This window comes from Rhincodon typus, chromosome 1 (genome assembly GCF_021869965.1).
Source record: "Rhincodon typus isolate 14 chromosome 1, sRhiTyp1.1, whole genome shotgun sequence".
NCBI lineage: Eukaryota > Metazoa > Chordata > Chondrichthyes > Orectolobiformes > Rhincodontidae > Rhincodon > Rhincodon typus.
The window spans coordinates 143,894,697-143,916,727 of record NC_063332.1 but is presented as its reverse complement, the minus strand read 5'-3'; the positions used below and the strand labels follow the sequence as shown (position 1 = coordinate 143,916,727).

Here is a 22,031-nt window from a genome sequence, read left to right as displayed (position 1 = left end):
ACCTCCATAATTATGAAGTGCTTCGAGTGGTTAGTCATGGTTCACATCAACCCTAGCCTCCCAGCCGGTCTTGATCCCGTACAATTTGCCTACGATCACAACAGGTCCAGAGCCAATGCCATCTCCCTGGCCCCACACTCATCCCTGCAACATCTGAATAACAAGACTTTCTATGTCAGGCTTCTACTATTGACTTCAGCTCCACCTTCAATACTGCAATTCTAACCAAACGGATCTCCAAACTCCAAGACCTACGTCTCTGCTCTGCTCTCTGCAACTGGATCCTCTATTTCCAGACCCACAGACTGCAATCAGTGAGAACAGGCAACAACACCTCCTCCATGACAATGCTCAACACCAGCGCCCCGCAAGACTGCATACTCAGGCCCTTACTATACTCCCTATTCACTCATGACTGTGTGGCCAAATTTCATCCTAACTCCAGCTACAAGGTCTTTGACGATACCACCATTGTAGGCCAGTTCTCAAACAATGATGAGACAGAATACAGGAAAGAGACAGAGACAGAGTGCTTGGTAGCATGGTGTAAACGTCAGCAAAATGGAAGAGCTGGTCATTGACTTCAGGAAGCAAGGTGGAGGGCATGCCCATGTCTACATCAATGGTTCGGAGGTGGAGAGTGTCAAAAGTATCAAGTTCCTGGGAGTGACAATCACCAACAATCTGTCCTGGTCCACCCATGTTGATGCAACAGGCAAGAAAACACAACAATGCCTCTACTTCCTCAGGAGGCTAAGGAAATGCAGCATGTCCATAAAAGACCCTTACCAATTTTTCTAGATGCACCATAGAAAGTATTCTATCCAGATGCATCATGGCTTCATTAGTCAACTGCTCTGTCTAGGACCGTAAAAAACTTCAGAGAGTTGTGAACACAGCGCAGTCCATCATACAAGCCAACCTTCCACCCATTGACTCTATTTCAACTTCCCACTGCCTCAGAAAGGCAGCCAACATAATCAATTATAAATAATACTATAAAAAAAACCTCTCATCCCGGTTATAATCTCTTCCAACCTCTTCCGTTGAGTTGAAGATAAAAAAGCTTAAAAACACAACAGATTCAAGAACACCTTCTTCTTTGTTGTTATTAAGTCTTCTGAATGGACCTCTCAAATTTTAAATTTAATGTTGATCTCATTCTTTGTGCACCTTCTCTGCAGTAGTAAAATTGTATTCCTCACTTTGTTCTATTACCCTTATGCACTTTGTGAGGTGAGGTATGATCTGCCTGTACAGCCTGCAAAACAAAAAACTTTTCATTCTACTAGGCACGTGACAATAATAAATCAAATCAAAAAATTAAAATAGTTAATGCCCTAATTGATGCAATCAGTTTTTGACAATGGCTGATGAGTTTAATATGGGGAAGAAAGAGGTTATATCCACTTTAGATCAATTGGGATAGTTTCATAATAATGAAACTCGGAGCTGAGGGAATTTAGCTATCAGTGTACACAAATCCCTAAAAGCTCAGAACTTGTATGTCAATTGGACTCCATCTGAAATATTGAGTTCAATATCACATACCAAACTTGAGCACATATTGGTCTTGAGAACCGATACTGTGCAAATTTACTCAAATGATACCAAGACATATAGATTCAATTGAGAGTAGACTTCATGTAATGATTTAGATTTCTTGGAGTTGAAAAGATTGAGCTGTGATCTAATCCAAGGGATTTTAAATGATTCAATAGGTAGGATGAAGAGAAACCACTTCTTCTTGGGGAGAAATCAAAAGCAAATTGACCTAATTCAAAACTCAGAAATAGACTATTTAGAAGTGAAATCAGGAATCACTTTTTCAGTCGTGGAAGTCTGGAACTCACTCCCCAGAAGACTGTAGATACAGGACAAGTGAAATCGTCAAGTCAGAGGTCAATGGTGTCAAGGAATATGAAGCAAAATCAGATAAATGGAATTAAGGTATAGGTGAGCCATAATTTAACTGGTTGTAATAATATTTTTGAAAGATTTGAATGACCTGTTTTCCTTTTTATATTGTTAATAAAAATGAACTATCAAGGTCTGAATACTTTTATGCAATATCTACAATAATACCTTTCACGAATCAAAAGATTTTGTTTTACAATACATCCTTCATATCATTTGCAAAAAGCAATACTTTTTCAACATATGCGAATATAGGCCTGCAACTTCACATTCATATCATCCATTTGAACAGAAATTGTTAAGCATTGAACAATAATTCACACATCGATTTCAGCTCTAATACTAGAACTACTCCATATAACATTGTACAGGTACCGGCTACTCTGACAATGATAGATGTACACAGGTCATACATGATTTTGAATCATAGCAATCCTGACCATAGTTTCAAATGTAACAGCACAGTAAAACCTCCTAGATACATGTCTTAACAAATTAGTATTATCATTTGTAAAAATAGAGAATGCTGGAAACACTAAGCAGGTCAGGTAACACCTTGAACAATGAAACAAAATTAATGTTTCAGGTTGGTAGAATTTTATCAGAACTATTAACCTTTCTATTAATAGGTTCGTGACTATCTGACTACAATAAGAAACAGGTATCACTAAAGTTTAAAGGAGGAGATGGGCAACAAAAAAAAGGCCAAGAGTGGAATTAGGAGGGAAACAGTATGTGATACCTAGAATAGTGCAATTCATGTTTCATTTAACTTAACAACAGAATATTTCAGGATTTGCATAAATTGAGGAACGAATGCCTGTGACTGACTTAAAAGAAAGCAACCCAGTAGCATTGACAGCTCTACTAGAAAACAAAATCGAAATACTGTCAAGCTGAAGTATACTGTTATGATCATGAAGGAAACCAGAAACTTCTTTCTTTGAAGGAAAATCCAAAATCCCAGCTATTTACTGAAAAAGAAACAACTAAATTCTGCACTATAAAACAAAATAATTTTTACTGTACAAGAATCAAACAAAGCAAAAGCTAAATCTCAACTAAGGACTGAAACTCTAAAAACCAGAAGAATCGAGAGAAGGTAAACATGAATTGTTGTTGCAAGTTTCAGGTGACTATAAACTATAAGTTACATATTAAATGGCAGATACCAACTAAGACCAATCTTACGAACTGGCTCAACAGTCTACTCAACACAAGTCAATCTCAGTCACAAAGTCCTTCAAGATACTGTCTTCCTCAAAAGGAATTTCAGCTCTTCTAGGATTTAGCCTGAGCGTCATTTATTTTATGATCAGATCCCAGGCAAGATTTCCAAGTTGCTATGGTTCCAGACAGGATACGCAAAATTGTCTAGCTCCCAAATGAGGAAGGAATGAACTGGCTCCCTTTCTTTATTCACCCACTCCCTCGGTTGGTCACAATAAGGTTCACAAAGATCTCCTCCCTTGTGTATACCTTTCCATCCAACCAAAGAATGTATGTTTAGAAGGAGCCAATTTCTTGTTTAACAAAAGAAAAGTGAGCTTATTAGTTAGTAAATGAAAGAGTTACTAATTCAACATACGTACACAAATTAGAAATCAAAAAAAAAGTCCAAAAACAATTAGAATTTAAAATATATTTAGTTTACCCTTTTGAGTTGTTTGAAAATAGTAGTTAGTGAAATTTTGATATATGAGCGTATGTTATTGAAATTCTTGACTTAGGAGGTTAGTTGAAATTCTTTAGTCCTGTGTCTTTTTAATTGGCTTTATGGCGTCTAGTGCTCCAAATGAGGAAGTCCTTTAGCTACTATGCAGGGATGATTAGTGTGTGGTTTTCAATTGCGAACTTCACATCACACTAGTTCTGAAACCCAAGATAGTACAAACAAGTACTGCAGCCCACCAGCACGCATAAGAACTTCAACTCTCAAACACACTTTCCTCCACAACTGCACACAAACCATGAGTGAAACGGCTTTTAACCACTAATACTGTGTATTCTTGAAAAAGGAAGACACAGGATATGTCCTCGCCCACACTGCTGACTTTTCTACCATCACGTTCACAGTCTAAGATAACTCCCAGGAAACTACAATTTGTTGTCATTTTCTCCATCTCAAGTCCATCCCTTTGAAGCTTACTTGACAGCTCATCCAGTGTGACGCACCAAGGTTTCTCTTGCGTGACATCCATTGAACTTAAAACCACAGCTACTTTTGGCTGTATATCCATTTATATTTTTAAAAAACACATGCTGTAGTTAAAAGTTCAAATGTCCACAAGTTTATTGTGGCTGCCCGACATTCAACAGCAGAGCACACCAATTTGATTTTCACAAGTAGTATCTTCACTAGAATGCCACACACCTGTAGAAATTCCTCAACCTTGGTTACCCAATGGTGTAGATCTGCCAATGTTATCCATGTAACAGACACAGCTGCAGCAAGTGTATGTTTGCTAATTCTCTGCTTCTAACCCAGGCTCAGTCTTCTTCAGCCTGCCGACACTGCATAATTGGAATCATCATCAATCCTTTGATGGCTGGGTATCCTTTTACATGATTTCAACCAGTTCCGGTCTCCCTTGAAACTTACTTTACAATCTCTGTTTCAGTCTTATGGACAGTTTTCTCTCCCAGCTACAGGTGGAGTAATCTTTATCCAAAAATCTTGGGACCAACTGTTTTTCAGATAAAGGATATTTTCAATTTGCAGATAGATATTTTCTAATCCTCTGTTCAGAGGAGTTACAAAACCTCTCTGGAGCAGGTGGGACTTAAAACCATGCCTTTTGCTTCAGAGGTAAGGTCACTACCACCATTCCACTATAATCCCTCAGTTTTCAGATACATTTGGACCAGTTGAGTGTGTCTCTATCTTCACACCTGTTTCTGCCTCAGCTTCTAATCTTCAGTTGCCAATCACAGCCTAGCTTAAACATCCATTAGTCTTAATGTCATGACAGGATATCAATTTTCATAGGTTTATTATGCTCTTGTCTGCTTTGAGAAAGCACTAATTTCACTTGCAAAGTCAGAAATGGAGATCCGAGTGATAAATAACCTATTCTTTCTAATTGCTGGGTCAAAAGGGGAAAAAAAGCATTGCGTAGTGTACCAATCAGCAAGATGCGCACTGGAGGTGTATACTAAAATATCTTTTCTAAATATCAAACACACAGGGATACACTAATTGGATAGTGAAATTCTACTGATGAAAGTGTATAGGTCCATTCACATTTTTGGGGAAAAAAAATCTTCATCTTTAAGTCTATTAGCAAAGTTCCCAAGAGGGCCCAAACTCAGCAATGTCTACAGGTCCATTCAGGCCTGCTTCTGAAAAGGATTCAGGTTTTCAGATCTTTTTGATTTTTGGACACGCAAATAAACGATACCTGACCTGTAGACTTTTTCAGTTTCCCTTTCAAGTTAGGGTTGGTCTCAAAAAATACAAGCTTTGAGACGTTCACATATGTCTTCCATGGGAGGGAAAGGAAAGAAAGCTTTAATAGTCAGAGTTTCTCTTCAGCGATTTTGGAATGCAGTAAAGTTCATATCATTACAAATATCTTGATAAGTAGATTATCTACTATACAAGTACTTTTTTTTATATTTCACAATCACATACATCCTATACAAAATTACAAACACTTAATCAAAGCGAACAAGTAATCATAACAATTAGGATTAGAAACAAACATCATAGAAGTATGATGGGTTGGATTTTGCAGGGTTGCAGCCTTGTTGATCATCAAGCTTTCACTCACCCCACAAAAGTCAGTCCCAATAAATCAATTTTTCTTTTTAAAAATAAGTCTTGCTCTACAGCAACACCAAGTTGAGGATCAGACTTCCAACCATCAGTGGACAAGAATTCCTACTCTATAAAACTGCCAGCTAATCTTATTGGGTGACAGATCTAGCAATCCCAGCAGTGTCAGATTTCAGTCGTAAATCAGCACTTCTGGAACTCCAAGTACCTCCATGAAGCAGTGATGACCAGACTGAAATAACTTACAGATTTTGAGGGTTTGAAGAAGCCAGATTCTCTAGAGAAACATCAAGCAAAGTTGGGGACTAGTGTGACATCTTGTTGGTGAAACCCTGCAGTGATCACAGGGTACTGCCAATTGATGTGTCCCTCACTCTTCTTCCCACCTTTTCAGAATAGTAGTTTCTAAAAAATGTAGTTTCTTTTCTGCAGCTGACAATGTCCAAGCATTTTTTTATATCTAGAAGTGCTTTCAAGTACAACTGAACGTCTTCTTCTCTCCCATCACTTAATCACCCATGTAACTTATCACCTTTATTCACTAGCATTAAATTAGCCAGGTTTATAATTAAGAACAAAGTTGCATGCAGAGCCTGTCAAGGACAGTGCAATGATACCAAAAGGTGAGGGAAAAGTAGGGAGAGACAGAGGTGTTTAAGGGGGAAATAAGGCACTCCACCTCCTGCGGTGCTCTACATTCTGAAAGTGTAGATGGGTTTGAGACCCTACTCGCTACTTAATGGACAATCAAGGGCCTAAAGAGGCCAAACAACAAGACATAGTGAGCACCTTATCCTGGTGTCAACCTGAAGAAGTTACAAAACAGGACTATTTGCATGCCAAACAGCATAAGCAGCAAGTGATAGAGCCAATTGATTGCATATCCAACAAATCAGATCTAAGCTCTGCAGTCTTACCACATCCACGCATGTGTAATGGTGAGTGATTAGAAGACTCATTGGAGGAGGCTGCTCCCCAATTAACCCTATTCTGAATACTGGGGAAGACCAGTGTATCAGTGCAAAAGATACAGGCTGAAACATTTCGCAACCTTCTTTAGCCAGAAGTGCCAAGTGGATGATCCATCGTGGACTCCTCCAGAAGTCCCCAGCATCATAGATGCCAGTCTTCAACCTATTCACTTCACTCCATATGATATCAAGAAATGGTTAGAGCACTGGATACTAAATAAAATGAGTCCTAACAACAGTACTGAAGGTTTGTGCTCAAGAACTTGCCACGCTCATAGCCAAGCTATTCCAGTACAGCTGCCACATGGCATCTATCTAACATTGTGGAAAATTGCCTAGTTCACAAAAGTGGGACAAATCCAACTCAGCCAATTACTGCCCCATCAGTCTACTCACCTTCAAGAACTTTAATGATGAATGAGTCATCAACAGTGCTATCAAGCAGCACCTGCTATGCAATAACGTTTTCAGTGATGCTCATTTTGGGTTCTGCAAAGGCCACTTAGCTCCTTACCTCATTACTGCCTTGGTTCAAACATAGACAAAAGAGCTGAATTCCAGAGGTGAGGTGAAACTGACAGCCTTGATATCAAGGCTATATTTGACAAATTGTGGCATCAAGGAGCCCTAGTAAAACTGCAATCAGTGGGAATCGGAGAGAAAAACTCTGCTGGTTGGAGTTGCAGCTGGCACATTGGAAGATGATTGCGGTTATTGGAGGTCAGTCATCTGAGCCCCAGGACAGCCCTGCAGGAGTTCCTCAGAGTAGGGTCCTAGGTCCAACCATCTTCAACTGCTTCATTAATGACCTACCCTCCATCATAAAGGTCAGAAGTGGGGATGTTTGCGATGATGGCACAACGATCAGCCTCCTCACATACTAAAGCAGTCCTGGTCCAAATGCAGCAAAACGTGGACATCCAGGCTTGGACTGAAAAGTGGCAAGTAACATTAGCGCCACACAAATACCAGGTTATGACCATCTAACTATTGCCCCTGGACATTCAATGGCATTACCATCACTCAAATCCCCACGATGAACATCCGGGTGGTTACCATTGACGAGAAACTCAACTGGACTAGCCATATAAATACAATGGCTACAGGAGCAGGTACAGGCTAGGTATACTACAGTGAGTAACTCGCCTCCTGACTCCCCAGAGCTTGTCCACCATCTACAAGGCACAAGGCACAAGGCACAAGTCACAAGTGTGATGGAATACTCCTCACTGGTCTGGATGAGTGCAGCTCCAACAACAGTGAAGAAGCTTGACACCATCTAGGACACAGCAGCCCACTTGATTGGCACCACATCCACAAACAACCACTCCCTCCACCACTGATGCTCTGTAGCAGTACTGTATACCATCTACAAGATGCACTATAGCAATTCACCACAACTCTTTAGACAGCACATTTCAAACCCAATACCACTTCCATCTAGAAGGACAAAAGCATCAGATACATGCCCACACCACCAAGTGAGTTCCCCTCCAAATCACTCACCATCCTGACTTTGAAATATTGCAATGTTCCTTCAGCATGTTTGAGTTAAAATCCTGGAATTCCTTCCCAAATGGCATTATGGGTGTACTTACAGCACATGGACTGCAGCAGGTGAACAAGGCAACTCACCACCATCTTCACAAGGGCAACTAGGGATGAGCAATAAACGATGAGCCAGCTAGCAATGCCCACATCCAATGGGTGAATTTTTTTTAAAAAATCCACTTCTCATATCATAGGTTGGGGGCATGCTGGCTACTGAATCCTAAATTTCCCCCTCTCACTGCAGCCATTCACTCAGTGATCCAGTTCAGTGAACTTCAATCCCAGACATGAGCTTTCGTCTTACCACTCCACAGATTGTTCCTAACCATTAATATCCAAAACTGAGGACTGACTTGGCAGGACAGCCTGATGTCTCCACAGCACACAAAATAACACATCTGTAATCCCCCAACTGGTTGCACTTGACCTACAGGACTGATCATGGCCCAATCTCCAGACTGCAAGAACACAGATTCCTCAATTCTGGTGGGACCAAGTGCCTGACTAACCATGGTCAAATCACTGCAAGGGAATCAGGTACTCACCTTGCCTAAGTGGGGCAGCACTCCCTGACTGATCATAGTCCCCTTGACCCCACTGAAGACCAGATGCTTTGACTTTCAGACGTGCACTTACAAAATGTTTGGGGTTGAGAAACATATTAGCCATGACAGAATGGCAGAGCAGACTAGATGGGCTGAATGACCTAATCCTGCTTCTACACCTTATGGTCTGGCAAATGTGACAATGACATAGCACAGTGCCATGAAGTAACATGACCACTCCCCTGGACTTTTTAGTGATTCAAACTGTAACAAGCTGCCTTCCTCTCCCTCTGCACTTAGAATCATGCATGCCACAAAGGCTCACAGCTTGTAACTTAGACTCTTCACTGCTATGCGCTGAAAAGCAAATATAAGCCACTGAGGCTGGCATCCTTCAAGTAATTGGAAAGTGGATGAATGCTAAGAAAGTAATCTAAGAGTTATAAGAAGCATCCTATGTAAATGCATTAATGTATGTGTGTCTCTACACACAAAATGACCTGGCAAAGGCATCCAGTCATAAACATCCATGTACCCCAAAGTTCATTGAAGGGCTGAAATATTGAGACAGTTGGTCTGAAAGCAGCCTTGATGATGTGGTGAGCCTGTAGATCTGATGATGCCCAATTATGAGGATTAAAGATGGAATTTGAAACATTAACTCTGTTCCTCAGAGCCCGCTGGAAACTATTTGTATTGACTGGTGTCTTTGGAAACCAAGCAAGATGGTAGATATCATAGGCATGTGGGATTGTAAATGCTGAAGTGAAATAGTCAGTTATGTCTCTTTTTTTGCTTTTTATTTACCCCTTAAATGCATCTAGCTGTCTGACTGCTTATGTGAGATTAAGGGCTAGAATCAAAGACCATATTTAAGTCACAGACATTAATTAAATTACCATCTTTTTTAACGTTGCTTTGTTAAAGCTACTGTATTAATAAACAAAATAATAAACAAAATAATTAACAATTTATTAAGCTTTAAACTGGATGACTCACATCAGTTATTCAAAAAGTCTGGTTAGGAACCATTGGGGCAATTTTGAAGGTCATTGAATGTTTTAATTTTACTGCAATGCAAATACAAGGATAGGGAAGCTGAGTTGATTTGGCTGTCTGTCTGCGTGTCTGGAAAGCATATGACATTGTCAGCCACCAATGAATGAACTGTTCTAGTGTCTCTCAAAACATTACATAACAACAACTGGAGCAACTCAGCAGGTCTGACAGCATCTATGGTGAGAGGAATTGTTAACTTTTTGAGTCTGATATGTCTCTGCTTTTATTCCAGATTTCCGGCAGTATTTTGCTTTCCTCTTCCAAAACATCAATTTGTTTGTTTGTTTTGTTGGAGGCATAAGGGAATACTTTTCCCTTAAAGACAAAATTTCTAACTCTAATATGCGGACTTTATTCATTAGTAGCCAGGGAAAAATCCTCTTGACTATTATAAGCCATACTTTGCAGGTTCTGAGGGAACACTTTTCGACTGTACTATTATTACTTTCCTCATATTGTCAAAATTCTGTTCTAATTTTATTGACGGAAAGCATCAGTCAAATAGCATTGCTTTCTCCCTAACAAATTCCACAAATATTTGATACTATCTTTTCTTCAAATTCCAAAATTTTAATTGATACATTTCTGGGATGAACTCATAAGCATCAAGAACCAACACTTTTAACTGTTTCATAATCTGAGAATTATTCTTCTGAAAAATGTGAATAAACATCCATTGCTTTTTCAATCAAGCTGCTTTGTAAAATAAGATCCAAGTGCCCTTTGGCTACCTTAGTTTTGTAGTTATTTTCTCATAAAGAGACAAATATCAGAATGCTGCCAGGACTGGAGGATTTGAGATACAAGGAGAGGCTAGAAATGCTGGGACTTTTTCCACTGGAGCGTTGGAGGTTGAAGACGTTATAGAGGTTCATAAAATCATGGGGGGCATAGGTTAGACAAATAGCAAAAAGGTCCTTTCCCTAGGTAAGAAGAGTTCAAAACTACAAGGCATTTTTTAAGGTGATGGGAGTAAGATTTAAAAGGGACCCAAAGAGCAACTATGCAGACTGAACTGCCAGAGGAAGTGATGGATGCAGGTACAGTTACAACATTTAAAAGACAATTGGACATATGGGCCAAATGCTGGCAAATGGGACAAGTTCAGTTTGGAAAACTTGGTCAGCATGGACGAGTTGGATGACAGGTTTAACTGTCACTCTCGCTCTCAACTTTATCCTTGGTTATTTAGGGACTAGGAGAAGTCATCAAAATTCGGGAGTGGGATCCAAATCCAAGTAGCCAAAGTATTCTTTTACCATAAGTTTTTCTTTCATTAGTTTATTGTATTTGTCTTCTTTTCCACTATTAAACCCTCGATCTCTTTCCTGTATCTTACTTCCACCCTTGCTCTGTTTTTCCCCTTGGAGTTCAATCTCAAGCTTCCATGTTTCTCTATCCCTTTTCTATTCAAGCAGCTTCATTTCTTTTTCCCCACTTCGAGCTGCTTTATCTGCAAATGAATCTTAGTCAAGTCAAACTACACTTTAACTGGGTCAAGTATTTCTTCTTCCAAATCCAAGCATGATACTATTAATTATTTTCTAATTTTCCGTTTGTCCTGTTCAATTACGACCTATCTCAAAAAGTACAAGCTTTTGAAACATGCCATCACCTTAAAAGAACTAGATTACACTAAAAAAAAGAGATAACAAGGTGTAGAGCTGGATGAACACAGCAGGCCAAGCAGCATCAGAGGAGCAGGAAGGCTGACATTTACACTAAAGTTTAGTTTCAGAGGGAGATAGAGAGTGGTTTATGAATTTTCGGTAATCTTGGTTATTTGACCAATAGTAAACATAGTTTGCATTAATAAAAACTACAGGTATGACTGGTGCACAAATTTACTTTTCAAAACTTCTTGACTGGAATTTTGATGGAACATTCCAACTACCAAAGTGCAAGAATAAAGCCATAATTGATAGAACACTGATTTCTCCATTTAGCTATCAATCACTTCAAATTAATAAATTTCCCAGAAAAAGTGAATAACCAGATCGCAAATGTTTAGCTCAGTTGGCAGAATTTATATCTCTGGGAAACAAGGTCTTGGATTCTATCGCTCCTAAAGAATTGATCAGATAATCTAAGCTGATATCCAGAGCAGTTCATAAGGAAAAGATGCAGTTACTTTCAGGTGAGATGTTAATTTGAAACGTCTGCTCACTACGGAGGTGGATGCAGCAGATCTCATTGAACTAGTTAAAGAAAAGCAGATAGTTCTCCTAAGGTGTTTTTCATCATTCCTCTTTCAAATCAGTACAATCCTTGCAATTTGCAAATTTGTCTATCCAAAAGCAACTGCACTTCAAATGCAGACTTATTTTCTGCCAAGCACCTTAGGGGTATAACAAAACCATATGTAACCACATTTACTACCTGCATCTTCAATTTCATGTAACTCTCTGAGCTATCATTCTGAATTATCTGTGTACTAAAATTACACAATAATTTAACTCCAGAATACATGAAATCAAACTTTCAATATATTCGTCAGCTAACTACAAATACAAAATAAAAAATGCAAAATGCAGAAATACGATTATGGCCACACCTTAGACACAAGCACCGAGCACAAGGAAGAAAGTTTTCCATATCCTTCAAGCAAGAGACATAGACCATTCTCATACATTTCTCACAGTCTGGATTTATAAAAGAAAAAAAAATGAGGTGCAATGGACAAAAACAGACAATTTACCTGTCGTCCCTCCCAGCCCAAGTGTTCAGGGCTCAGTTTTCACGAGAAAAGTTAGTAACTGACTACATTTTACCTGTAAATCTAATTTTGACAATTTCTGCAGAGAATCATATTTCAATCACTCCAATCTATTCAATATGAATCATGCTTTATCGCCACCACTCTGCTTTGTAATCCAACGAGACCTGATGACATAAATCCCACAATTCAAGAGTTGAGATTCTAAATTTTCCCACACGATACACTGTCCTTTCAATCTCTATTTAATTGTTATTACAATCTTTGCTCCTTCGACATGTCCTCTCTAGTCCTTTCTCAGCTTCCAACATGGGCTGCTCCAACATATCATTTGACAGAAATGGTGTTATATTGGTAAATTTCCAAATAACCAATTCTTCCCCAAAACTTCAAAACTTAAGAGATTTCACTGTTGCCCTCCTTCTGAATTTAACCAACTCTTAAAACTCAAACTGTGAGCCACCTAATGTTTATTATCTGATTGACCTAGTCTTCTTTCCAACTTGTTAAGCCCAGAATTTAACTCCAAGTTTCTCAACAAAGAGAGAAAAAGAAAAAATGACAAACTGAATAGTTTAAATGGAGAGAAAAAAATCATTTTTTTTTGTTTGGAGACGTGGTATGCAATATTAGTATCTTTCTGTAAGAAGTAAATATTTAATTACAAACAATACAGAACATAATACAATAGTACTACACGAGAAGCAGCAAATAAACAAACAGAATATGGATTTGCCTATAGATTTTCTTCCCATTAGCAATAAAATTTTAAAACATACTCAAATGTTTTCCAAGTGAATATTATAACATTGTCATAGCTCAGCTCACGGGAGAATAATGCTTATGCATTACTTTAAGCCATTTAATTACACAACTGTGGATCCAAGTGTTTGATTTGCTAATTGATGTTAAGCATCGATCATAGCTGTCATAAACAAGGAGTTGCTTTAGGAACACGACTCACAGCAACTCAAGCCGATCAACTACCAAATGCTAAAGCCAAGCTCAGTTTCCATACCTCTCAAGTTTAGACTTCGTTTTCACACGGCTTTTCTTCATTTTTGTATTTGCTCTTTTAGGGATAATCGTTGGTTCCAGTCCAAACAGTTCTTGTAAATGTGCATACAGGTCATAACGATTATAAACATGGAATTCAAAACCATTGACCGTGATGTACAATCTAGTTTCTGCTTTTGGATCTAAATAAAAACAGTAGATACAATACTAGTTAAATGTAAGACATGAGGTATCACAGCCAAAACTGACATGTTGTAGAGTAAACCGAAATGTGTCACTTTGAAACAATTCTTTTTTTAAAGCAAATGGTAGCTTGGTTCAACATTGATTGTATCAAAATTGCCAATATCTGAATTCCTAATTCCTGATCTAAATTCCTGATGTCTGAATAAATTTTATTTATGGTCAGCCTCAGCACAGGGGTAGCATTCTTTCTTGTGTTAGAAGTTCAGGGATTCAAGTGCCACTGAAAGGACTTCAGCATGCAGGCAAAGGGGATGGTTTGGTGCAATACCAAAGGAATGTTGCATCGTCAGAAGCGCAATCTTTCACGAAAGCTTATCTTTCACAAATTAAAACAAAGGTGTACATACAGATTCAATTATGAGAGTAATTCCTGACTTAAAGGTGCAGTTGAGTTTCTAAAAATGCAACTTCAACTTTAAGCAAAATCAGATTTCCATATTATAACAAAATAAAGCTCTAGTTATGTAGGATATTTCTAGGCAGTATAAAACATTAAATATTATACCAAGTTGAAATACTGTACATCTCCAAATTCTTGTATTTGGAAATGAAATAACTATGAAAATTCAAAAACATAAAAGAAATAAGTCTTTAAAAGAGTCCCATTCCACCTCTCCCATAAGACACCCCTCTTCTGTTTTCCACTCCCACTCACTTCTCCCTCCCTGAACCCATGTTATCAGTGAAGAAAGCGACAGACAGAGTTGAGGGAGCAAGAAAGGTTCTGGTGGTGGCAACGGGAGACAATCTGGTCACACATGCCTGGTTCGACCTGGCACAAAACAACATTGAAGCAAAAGTCTTGACACTGCGTCCATGCACTGGCCCCATTACTTCCATGACCCTAAAGTGAAAATGTTTCTCAGAAAATGAGTAAGAATTTATACAATTCTAAATTCATGTTTGGGGTAAAATTAGCACTACAAAAAAAAGGGGGAATAAAAGAACATAGAATGCTGGAGAAACTCAACAGGTCTGTAGATATGTGGAGATAAAAAGACTATTAAAATTTCAAGTCCAGCATGACTTTTCAGAATTTCAGTATTCCACCATTAGGACTGATGCAAAATATCTGCCATTTCCGTGTTTTCCATTAATTCTTAAGGTACAAGATATCAAATGTGAAATGAAAACTACAATGGTTGAAATAAGTTTTAAACATTCGATATTACTGGTCTGAAATGAAAAATAGAATAAGTGTAAAGGAACATTAGTAAGAAGTGTTTGAAAATCACCTGGGGAAAGCTGACAATCCAGAAAAGTAGAATTAAAGAGAACCGGGAGGTATTCGAGACTGATCTTTCACAACACAGCCCTTTGTTTAAATTAGCTCAGATGGTGTTCTGACTGCAAAGGTACAACTTGAAATAAATTAAGGTGATCTGCTCTCAATTCCTAATGAATCGTGCTCCAAAGTACAAAATGTATCCTGTGTGGCAGCAATCAGAATAATCATTCAAAAAGGCCACCATGTTCCAGCATGGTGACTCAGTGGTTAGCATCGTTGCGTAACAGCGCCACAGACACGGGTTTGATTCCACTCTCGTGCGACTGCCTGTATGAAGTCTGCACATGCTCTTGGTGCTCCAGTTTCCTCCCATGGTCCAGAAATGTGCAGGTTAGGTGGATAGGCTAAGCTAAATTGCCTATAGTGTCCAGGCTAGATGGATTAGCCATGGTATAGGGTACAGGGGTGGGTCTAGGTGGGATGCACTTCAGAGTGTCAGTGTGGACTCAGAGGGCCGAATGGCCTACTTCCACACTGTAGGGATTCTATGATTCCAGGTGTGATGAAATGGGTGAGAAATGCAAGATAAGATGCACTTCTGGGGTCAAAGTTGATGCACTTTGTTAGTAACAGCAGCTAGCATTTTACTTTGAATTTAAAATGGCATAGAATCATTGATTCTGCTGTTCAGTACCACCATCTTCAACTTGCATAAGCACAAAACAGAACAAAGAGAAACAGAGAACGTGTGCTAAACAAATAAAATCTAGGGAATTTCTTTATAAGACATGTCACCGCATTAGATGGGCAGCACGGTGGCTCAGTGGTTAGCACTGCTGCCTCACAGCTCCAGGGACCCGGGTTCGATTCCAGCCTCAGGCGACTGTCTGTGTGGAGTTTGCACATTCTCCCAGTGTCTGTGTGGGTTTCCTCCGGGTGCTCCGGTTTCATCCCACAGTCCAAAGATGTGCAGGCTAGCTGGATTGGCCATGCTAAATTGCCCATAGGGATGTGTAGATTAGGTGGGTTATAGGGGGATGGGTCTGGGTGGGATGCTCTGAGGTTCGGTGTGGACTTGTTGGGCTGAAGGGCCTGTTTCCACACTGTAGGGATTCTATGATGAGAAGTTAAATCAGAATGTGTTCATCATTGTAGTACCTAAATCAAGTCCAGGTGATTCAACGTTATACATTTTTAACAGTTATACCAATAAATGAAAATACTAAGATCCCCAACAACTAAAAATAAAGGAACAGGAGCATGCCATTCAGACCCTCGAGCTTGTTCTGCCATTCCAAAGGATCATGGCTGATCTGACACTCTTCAAATCCACCTTCCTGCCCTCTCCTTGTAACCCTTGATTCCACTACTGATCAAGAGTCTATCTTAGCTTTCTGCCCCCACAGCTCTCTGGAGCATGAACTTCCAAAAAAATCATAACCCTTAGAAGAAATACTACCTCACCCCAGTCTTAACTTGGCAGCCCTTTATTCTGATACTATGCCCTCTGGCACTAGACTGTCCCTCAGGGGGAAACATCTCCTCAGCATTTATCCTGTCAAGACTCTTGGAATCATCTGTGTGTCAATGAATTCACTACTTATTCTTCTAAACTCCAGTCAGTCAAGCCCCATCCTGTTTAACCTTTGCTCATAAGACAATTCCTTCATACCAGATCTTCTCTGAACTACACCCACGAAATAATATATTTTCCTAAATAGAGCTACTAAACTGTTCACAGTACTCCAGATGTCGTTTCACCAGCACCTTGTATAGTTGCAGTAAGACTTTCCTACTCTCATACTCCAATCCCTTTGAAGTTATTACCTGTTGCACCTGTGTGCCAGCTTTCTGTGTTTCATGTGCAAGTACCCCCAAGTCCCTTTGTGTTGCAGCTTTCTGCAGTATTTTTTCCAATTCAATAATACTGTTCTTTTGTTTTCCCCTCCAAAATGAAGGACTTCACACTTTCCCACATAAAACTTTCGGTCTGTTTACTTAACCTATCAAATCTTTACGTAAGCTGTTTTTAATCCCTCTTGCATCCGGTCTTTCCACTTATTTTTGTATCATCTGCAAATTTAGCTAAAGTATATTCACTTCCTTCTTCCAAGTCATTTATATTGTAAATAGTTGTGGTCCCAGCACTGATCCCTTTGGAACCCCATTGGGCACAAGTTGCCGACCCAAAAAAGAATCCTTTATCTCACTCGCCATTTCCTGCCCATGAGCCAATTCTCTATCCATGCCAATGCACTACTTCCAAAACCATGGACTCTTATTTTATGACTTAACCTTTTGAAGTACTTTGTCAAACACTTTCTGGAAGTCCAGGTACAATATATCTACTGGTTCTCCTCTACCCAGTCTGGTTGAGACTTCCTCAAAAAATTCTTCATAAATTAGACACGCTTTCGCTTTCATGAAGCCATGCTGATTCTGCTCAACGAAATAAAGATTTTCCAAATATTCTGCTATTGCCTTCTTCATAATTAATTCCAATACTTTTCCAAGTATACATTAGGCTAAATGGCCTACAGTTACCTGCCTTTTTAATGGGGATGTCAAATTGGAAATTTTCGATCCTCTGGTACTTCTCCGAATCTAAGAACTTTCGGAGAATTATAACCCACGCATCCATATTTCTGTAGCTATTTCTTTTAGGATCGGAGGATGTAAGCCATCGGGGCCGGGGGATTGATCTGCCTTTAGCCCTATTAGTTTGAGAAGTAGTATTAGACTAGTTGATGGTGATGGTACTTGACTCCTCCCCTATATTCTTTAGTATTAATAGAATGCTTGAAGTATCTTCCACCATAAAGACTAAGGCACGACACCTGTTTAAGTTCTCTGCCAGTTCCTTATTCCCCATAACCATCTCCACAGATCACTTTTTTAAAGTGGCCTATGTTGATTTTCATTGCTCTCTTCCTTCATTTATTTACAGAAGCTCTCATTGCCAATTCTTATATTCCTTGTTAGTTTGCCCTTGTAGTTTATCTCTCTTATCTTTTTAGTCTAACTTTACTGGGCTTTGAACTTATTCAGGATTATCAGTGGCTTTTGCCTCCTTATATCCTTTCTCTTTCAAATTAATACTGTCCTTAAAACAAAGAACAGGCCTCTTGCAGCAGACTGGTAGAGTCCTACCAACGAACGGGAGGTCTGGGTTCAAGTCCTATCTGCTCCAGCGATGTATGATAACATCTCTGAACAGGTTGATTAGAAACATAGGTTAAATTTTTAAAAATACAGATGCTAGAAATCTGAAACAAACAAGAATTACTGAATAATCTCCGCAGTCTAGCAGCATTTGTGGAGAGAAAGCAAGAGTTTTCAAGTTAAGTGCAGTGACCCTTCTTCAGAATTCTCTTTCACTTCCTTGGCTAGCCATGGTTAGTTTATCCCTTTCTTAGAATCTTTTTTCCTTACTAGGATATAATTTTGCTGAGAGCCACAAATTACCTAGTTAAATGTCTGCCACTGCTCGTCTACCTGCCCAGTTCACTTTAGCTAACTCTATCTTCATTTTATCTTAATTTCCTGAATTTGAAAGTTAAACATAGTTGTTTCCAACCCAAATTTCTCACTGACAAACTGAATATTAACTTTGTCATGTTGTGATCACTACTTACAATGGGATCTTTTACGCTGTGATCATTTATTAAACCTGCCTCAATACTGATTACCTGATCCAAGATATCCAGCTCCCTGTTTGGCTCCATGACATATTGTTCTAGCAAACTGGCCCTGATACATCTTTGAATTCATTGTCATAACTACTCTTTCCATGTTGATTAACCCAATCAAAAAGAAGAGTAAAATGTCACCCATAACTGTTGCTTTATTCTTTTTACATTCTCTTACTATTTGTTGATTTAAAGCCTTTCCCTACACAACAGTTACTGTTTGGGGTTCTGTACATACTCGCACCAGTGTCTTCTTTCCCTTGCTGTTTTAACCTCTGCCCAAATGGACTCTACATCACCTGAGCCTAGATTGTCTCTCAAACTGCTCTCAATGCATCTCTTAACAGTGCTACCCTACCATCTTTTCCATCCCTCCTGATATTTTCTGAAATTTCCCCGGTTTGATCTCCTTGTATTTATGTTTCCATAATAGCTGAGATCACATTCATTTATTACTTCAATTTGTGCTGTCATTAGTCTACCTTAGCTAAAATTACACTAAAACAAATACTGTTACAGTATAACCACTCCACTGTTAGTAATTTTATTTTTATACACTGGATCCTTATTTTTAGAAAAAGTAAAATCGACTTGCTTGTTGTAACAAACCCCTTCCTCCTCATTTCTATTGTTCCAAATTTCTAGTTCCTGCCTTTAATTTTACTATCCAAGCTAACTTAATTTAGTACTTTCTGAAACACTTTTTGTCCCCACCTTTCTGCAAATTTATTCTTCCTTTCCAAGGCCCTGTTAAAAACCTGGCTCGACCAGACTCGCCAGCAGTGCTTTTCAGATCCTAACTACTTGCTTTATAAAAACATTTTTTTCCTACACTGTCTGTATCCCTCATGATTTTGAACACTCTACCAAATCACCTCTCAATCTTTCTTTGCAGACACCAGTCCAAACTTCTGCAATCTATCTACATAACTGAAATTATTTAAACACGTAAAGTAATTTTCATAATTCTTTTCTACACCATCACTAAACACTTGACATCTTTCCCAAAGTGTGATGCCCTGAACAGGACATAATAGCCCAGTTGAAAGCAAACTAATGACTTATAAAGATTCATCATAATTTCCCTGCTTTTGTATTCAATGCTTTTATACGTAAAGGCCAAAATCCCCATATGCTTTATGAATTGTTTCACGGAATCATGAGGGGAGATCTTATAGAAAGATGTAAGATTATGAAGGGAATAGATAAGGTGGAGGCAGGGAGGTTGTGTCCACTAGTAGGTGAAACTAGGACTAGGGGGCATAGCCTCAAATTAAAAGGGAAGCAGATGTAGGACTGAGGTCAGGAGGAACTTCTTCACCCAAAGGGCTGTGAATCTGTGGAATTCCCTGCCCAGTGAAGCTGTTGAAGCTACCACGCTGATTGTTTTTAAGGCAAGGCTAGATAAATTTTTGAACATTGAAGGAATTAAGGGTTATGGTGAGCAGGCAGGTAAGTGGAACCGAGTCTCAAAAGGATCTTAGTAAATGGCGGGGCAGGCTCCAGAGGCCAGATGGCCTACTCCTGCTCCTAGTTCTTCTGTTCTCATGTTCTTATGAATTGTTATTGCACAGAAGGAAGTCACAGGGCCCACCTTAGCATCATTTCAAAGGTCGTATCTTACTTGCAGCCATTATCCTGCTTTCACCCCATAATCTAGCACATTGGTTATTTGCAAATAACCATCTCGTTCTGCTACAAATGCCTCGATTAAACATGCTTTCACCACACACTCTTGCAATGTATTCCAAACCCTAACTAACCACAGTATGAAAAACATTTTCCTCATAACTTTTGTTTCTTTTACTAACTACTTTAAATCTGTGCCTTCTCATTCTTGATCCCTTCATGTGTAGAATATTTTCTCCCTATTTACTCTGTCCACTTCAATCAGATCTCTGCCCAGCATTCCTTTCTCCAAGGAGGACAGTCTCCACATGTCTAATCTATCCTCATAAGTAAAATTCATAGTTCCAGGAACTATTCATGTAAACTTCTTCAATACTTTTTCAATACCTCCACATTTCTTAAAGCATGGTACTCACTACTAGACACAATATTGTAGACAAACGCAAACAAATGTCTCATACAAGTTCAACATAACCTCCTGGCTGTTGTACTTTATTCCCCTATTAATAAAGTCTAGGATATTGTATGTTTTATTAATTTTATTAAATCACTAATACACACAATCTAGGGCTCTCTTCGTTCTCTCTCAAGCACCTTCAGTTATTTGGGCACATATTCCGTCCGGGTATCTATCTTCCTATACTCCCTTTAGAATTGCATATTTTTTCCTGTATATTGTCTCTCCTCATCCTTCCTACCAAAATATGTAAGTGTATGCTTGCCAATGACTACCAATGTTATGATTTAAATATTTAACATGCATCAAAAAAATTTCAGCTTCACTTCCAAAACATGCACTCACTCATATTATATACTGTTCTTAAACCTAACAAACAGGCAACCAATTACCAGGCATTTATCAATGTCACACATCGCTTGGCACCCTCCAACATTACAAGTATGATTAAGAGCTCAGTTACATTGAATCATTAGTCAGTAAAAGTATCATGTCATATTACATTTATTCTCTAAATCACTAAGAATGCAAAAATGAGGAGGCTACAATGTCTCATATTATTAGGGTTAATTTTGCAGAGTCCAGCTAATGAATGCTAATGATGTTTCATCCAATAAATATCTGAAACCAACTAGAGAAAAAGAAATAAAAACAGAAGACTGCAGATGTTGAAAATCGGAAATAAAAACACAGTGCTAGAGAAACTTAGCAGTTCTGGCAGGTCTGAAGAAGAGTCATAACAAAGTCAAAACATCAACTCTGTTTATCTCTCCACAGATGCTGTCAGAACTGTTCAATTTATCCAGCACTTTCTGTTTTGATAAAAGACAATTTTGTTAATTTATAACATTAGATTGAAATGCTTGGGGAGCAGAATTTTCTTCAATTTAATTTCTAACTATACTCAGTTATGAAATTAAAGATGATGGTATGGGCACTCATCACAATTAAGTTGAAGGAGAGGGAATGCTCTTCATGCAACTTTATTATAAGTAAAAACATTATTTAACTCAGCTAAAAGCTACCAAATCAAGCTCTTTAATTTCTCATAGTTCGTGTCAACCTACCATTCAAATAATGCAGAAGCCAACCAGTAACTTAAGCAAATAAATCCATTAAGACAACAGCTGTCAGTATTCTTTTCAAGAACTGAAGCCTTTCAACATAGGTTGGGTACTGCTGTGCCCTGGTCTGTGAAGATTTTTTAAAGCTGTTAAACTGGAGGACA

At 38.7% G+C, this 22,031-nt stretch overlaps 1 protein-coding gene across 1 annotated transcript in view; it reads right to left on the bottom strand.

The window, feature by feature from the left end:
• The window catches only part of kiaa1109 (KIAA1109 ortholog), a 433,631-nt gene that overhangs the window by 363,472 nt on the left and 48,128 nt on the right, over nucleotides 1–22,031 (bottom strand). Inside the window, exon 10 of the mRNA XM_048608993.1 lies at nucleotides 13,556–13,736. Coding sequence (XP_048464950.1) covers nucleotides 13,556–13,736 — 181 coding nt within the window. The remainder of the gene's footprint in view (nucleotides 1–13,555; nucleotides 13,737–22,031) is intronic.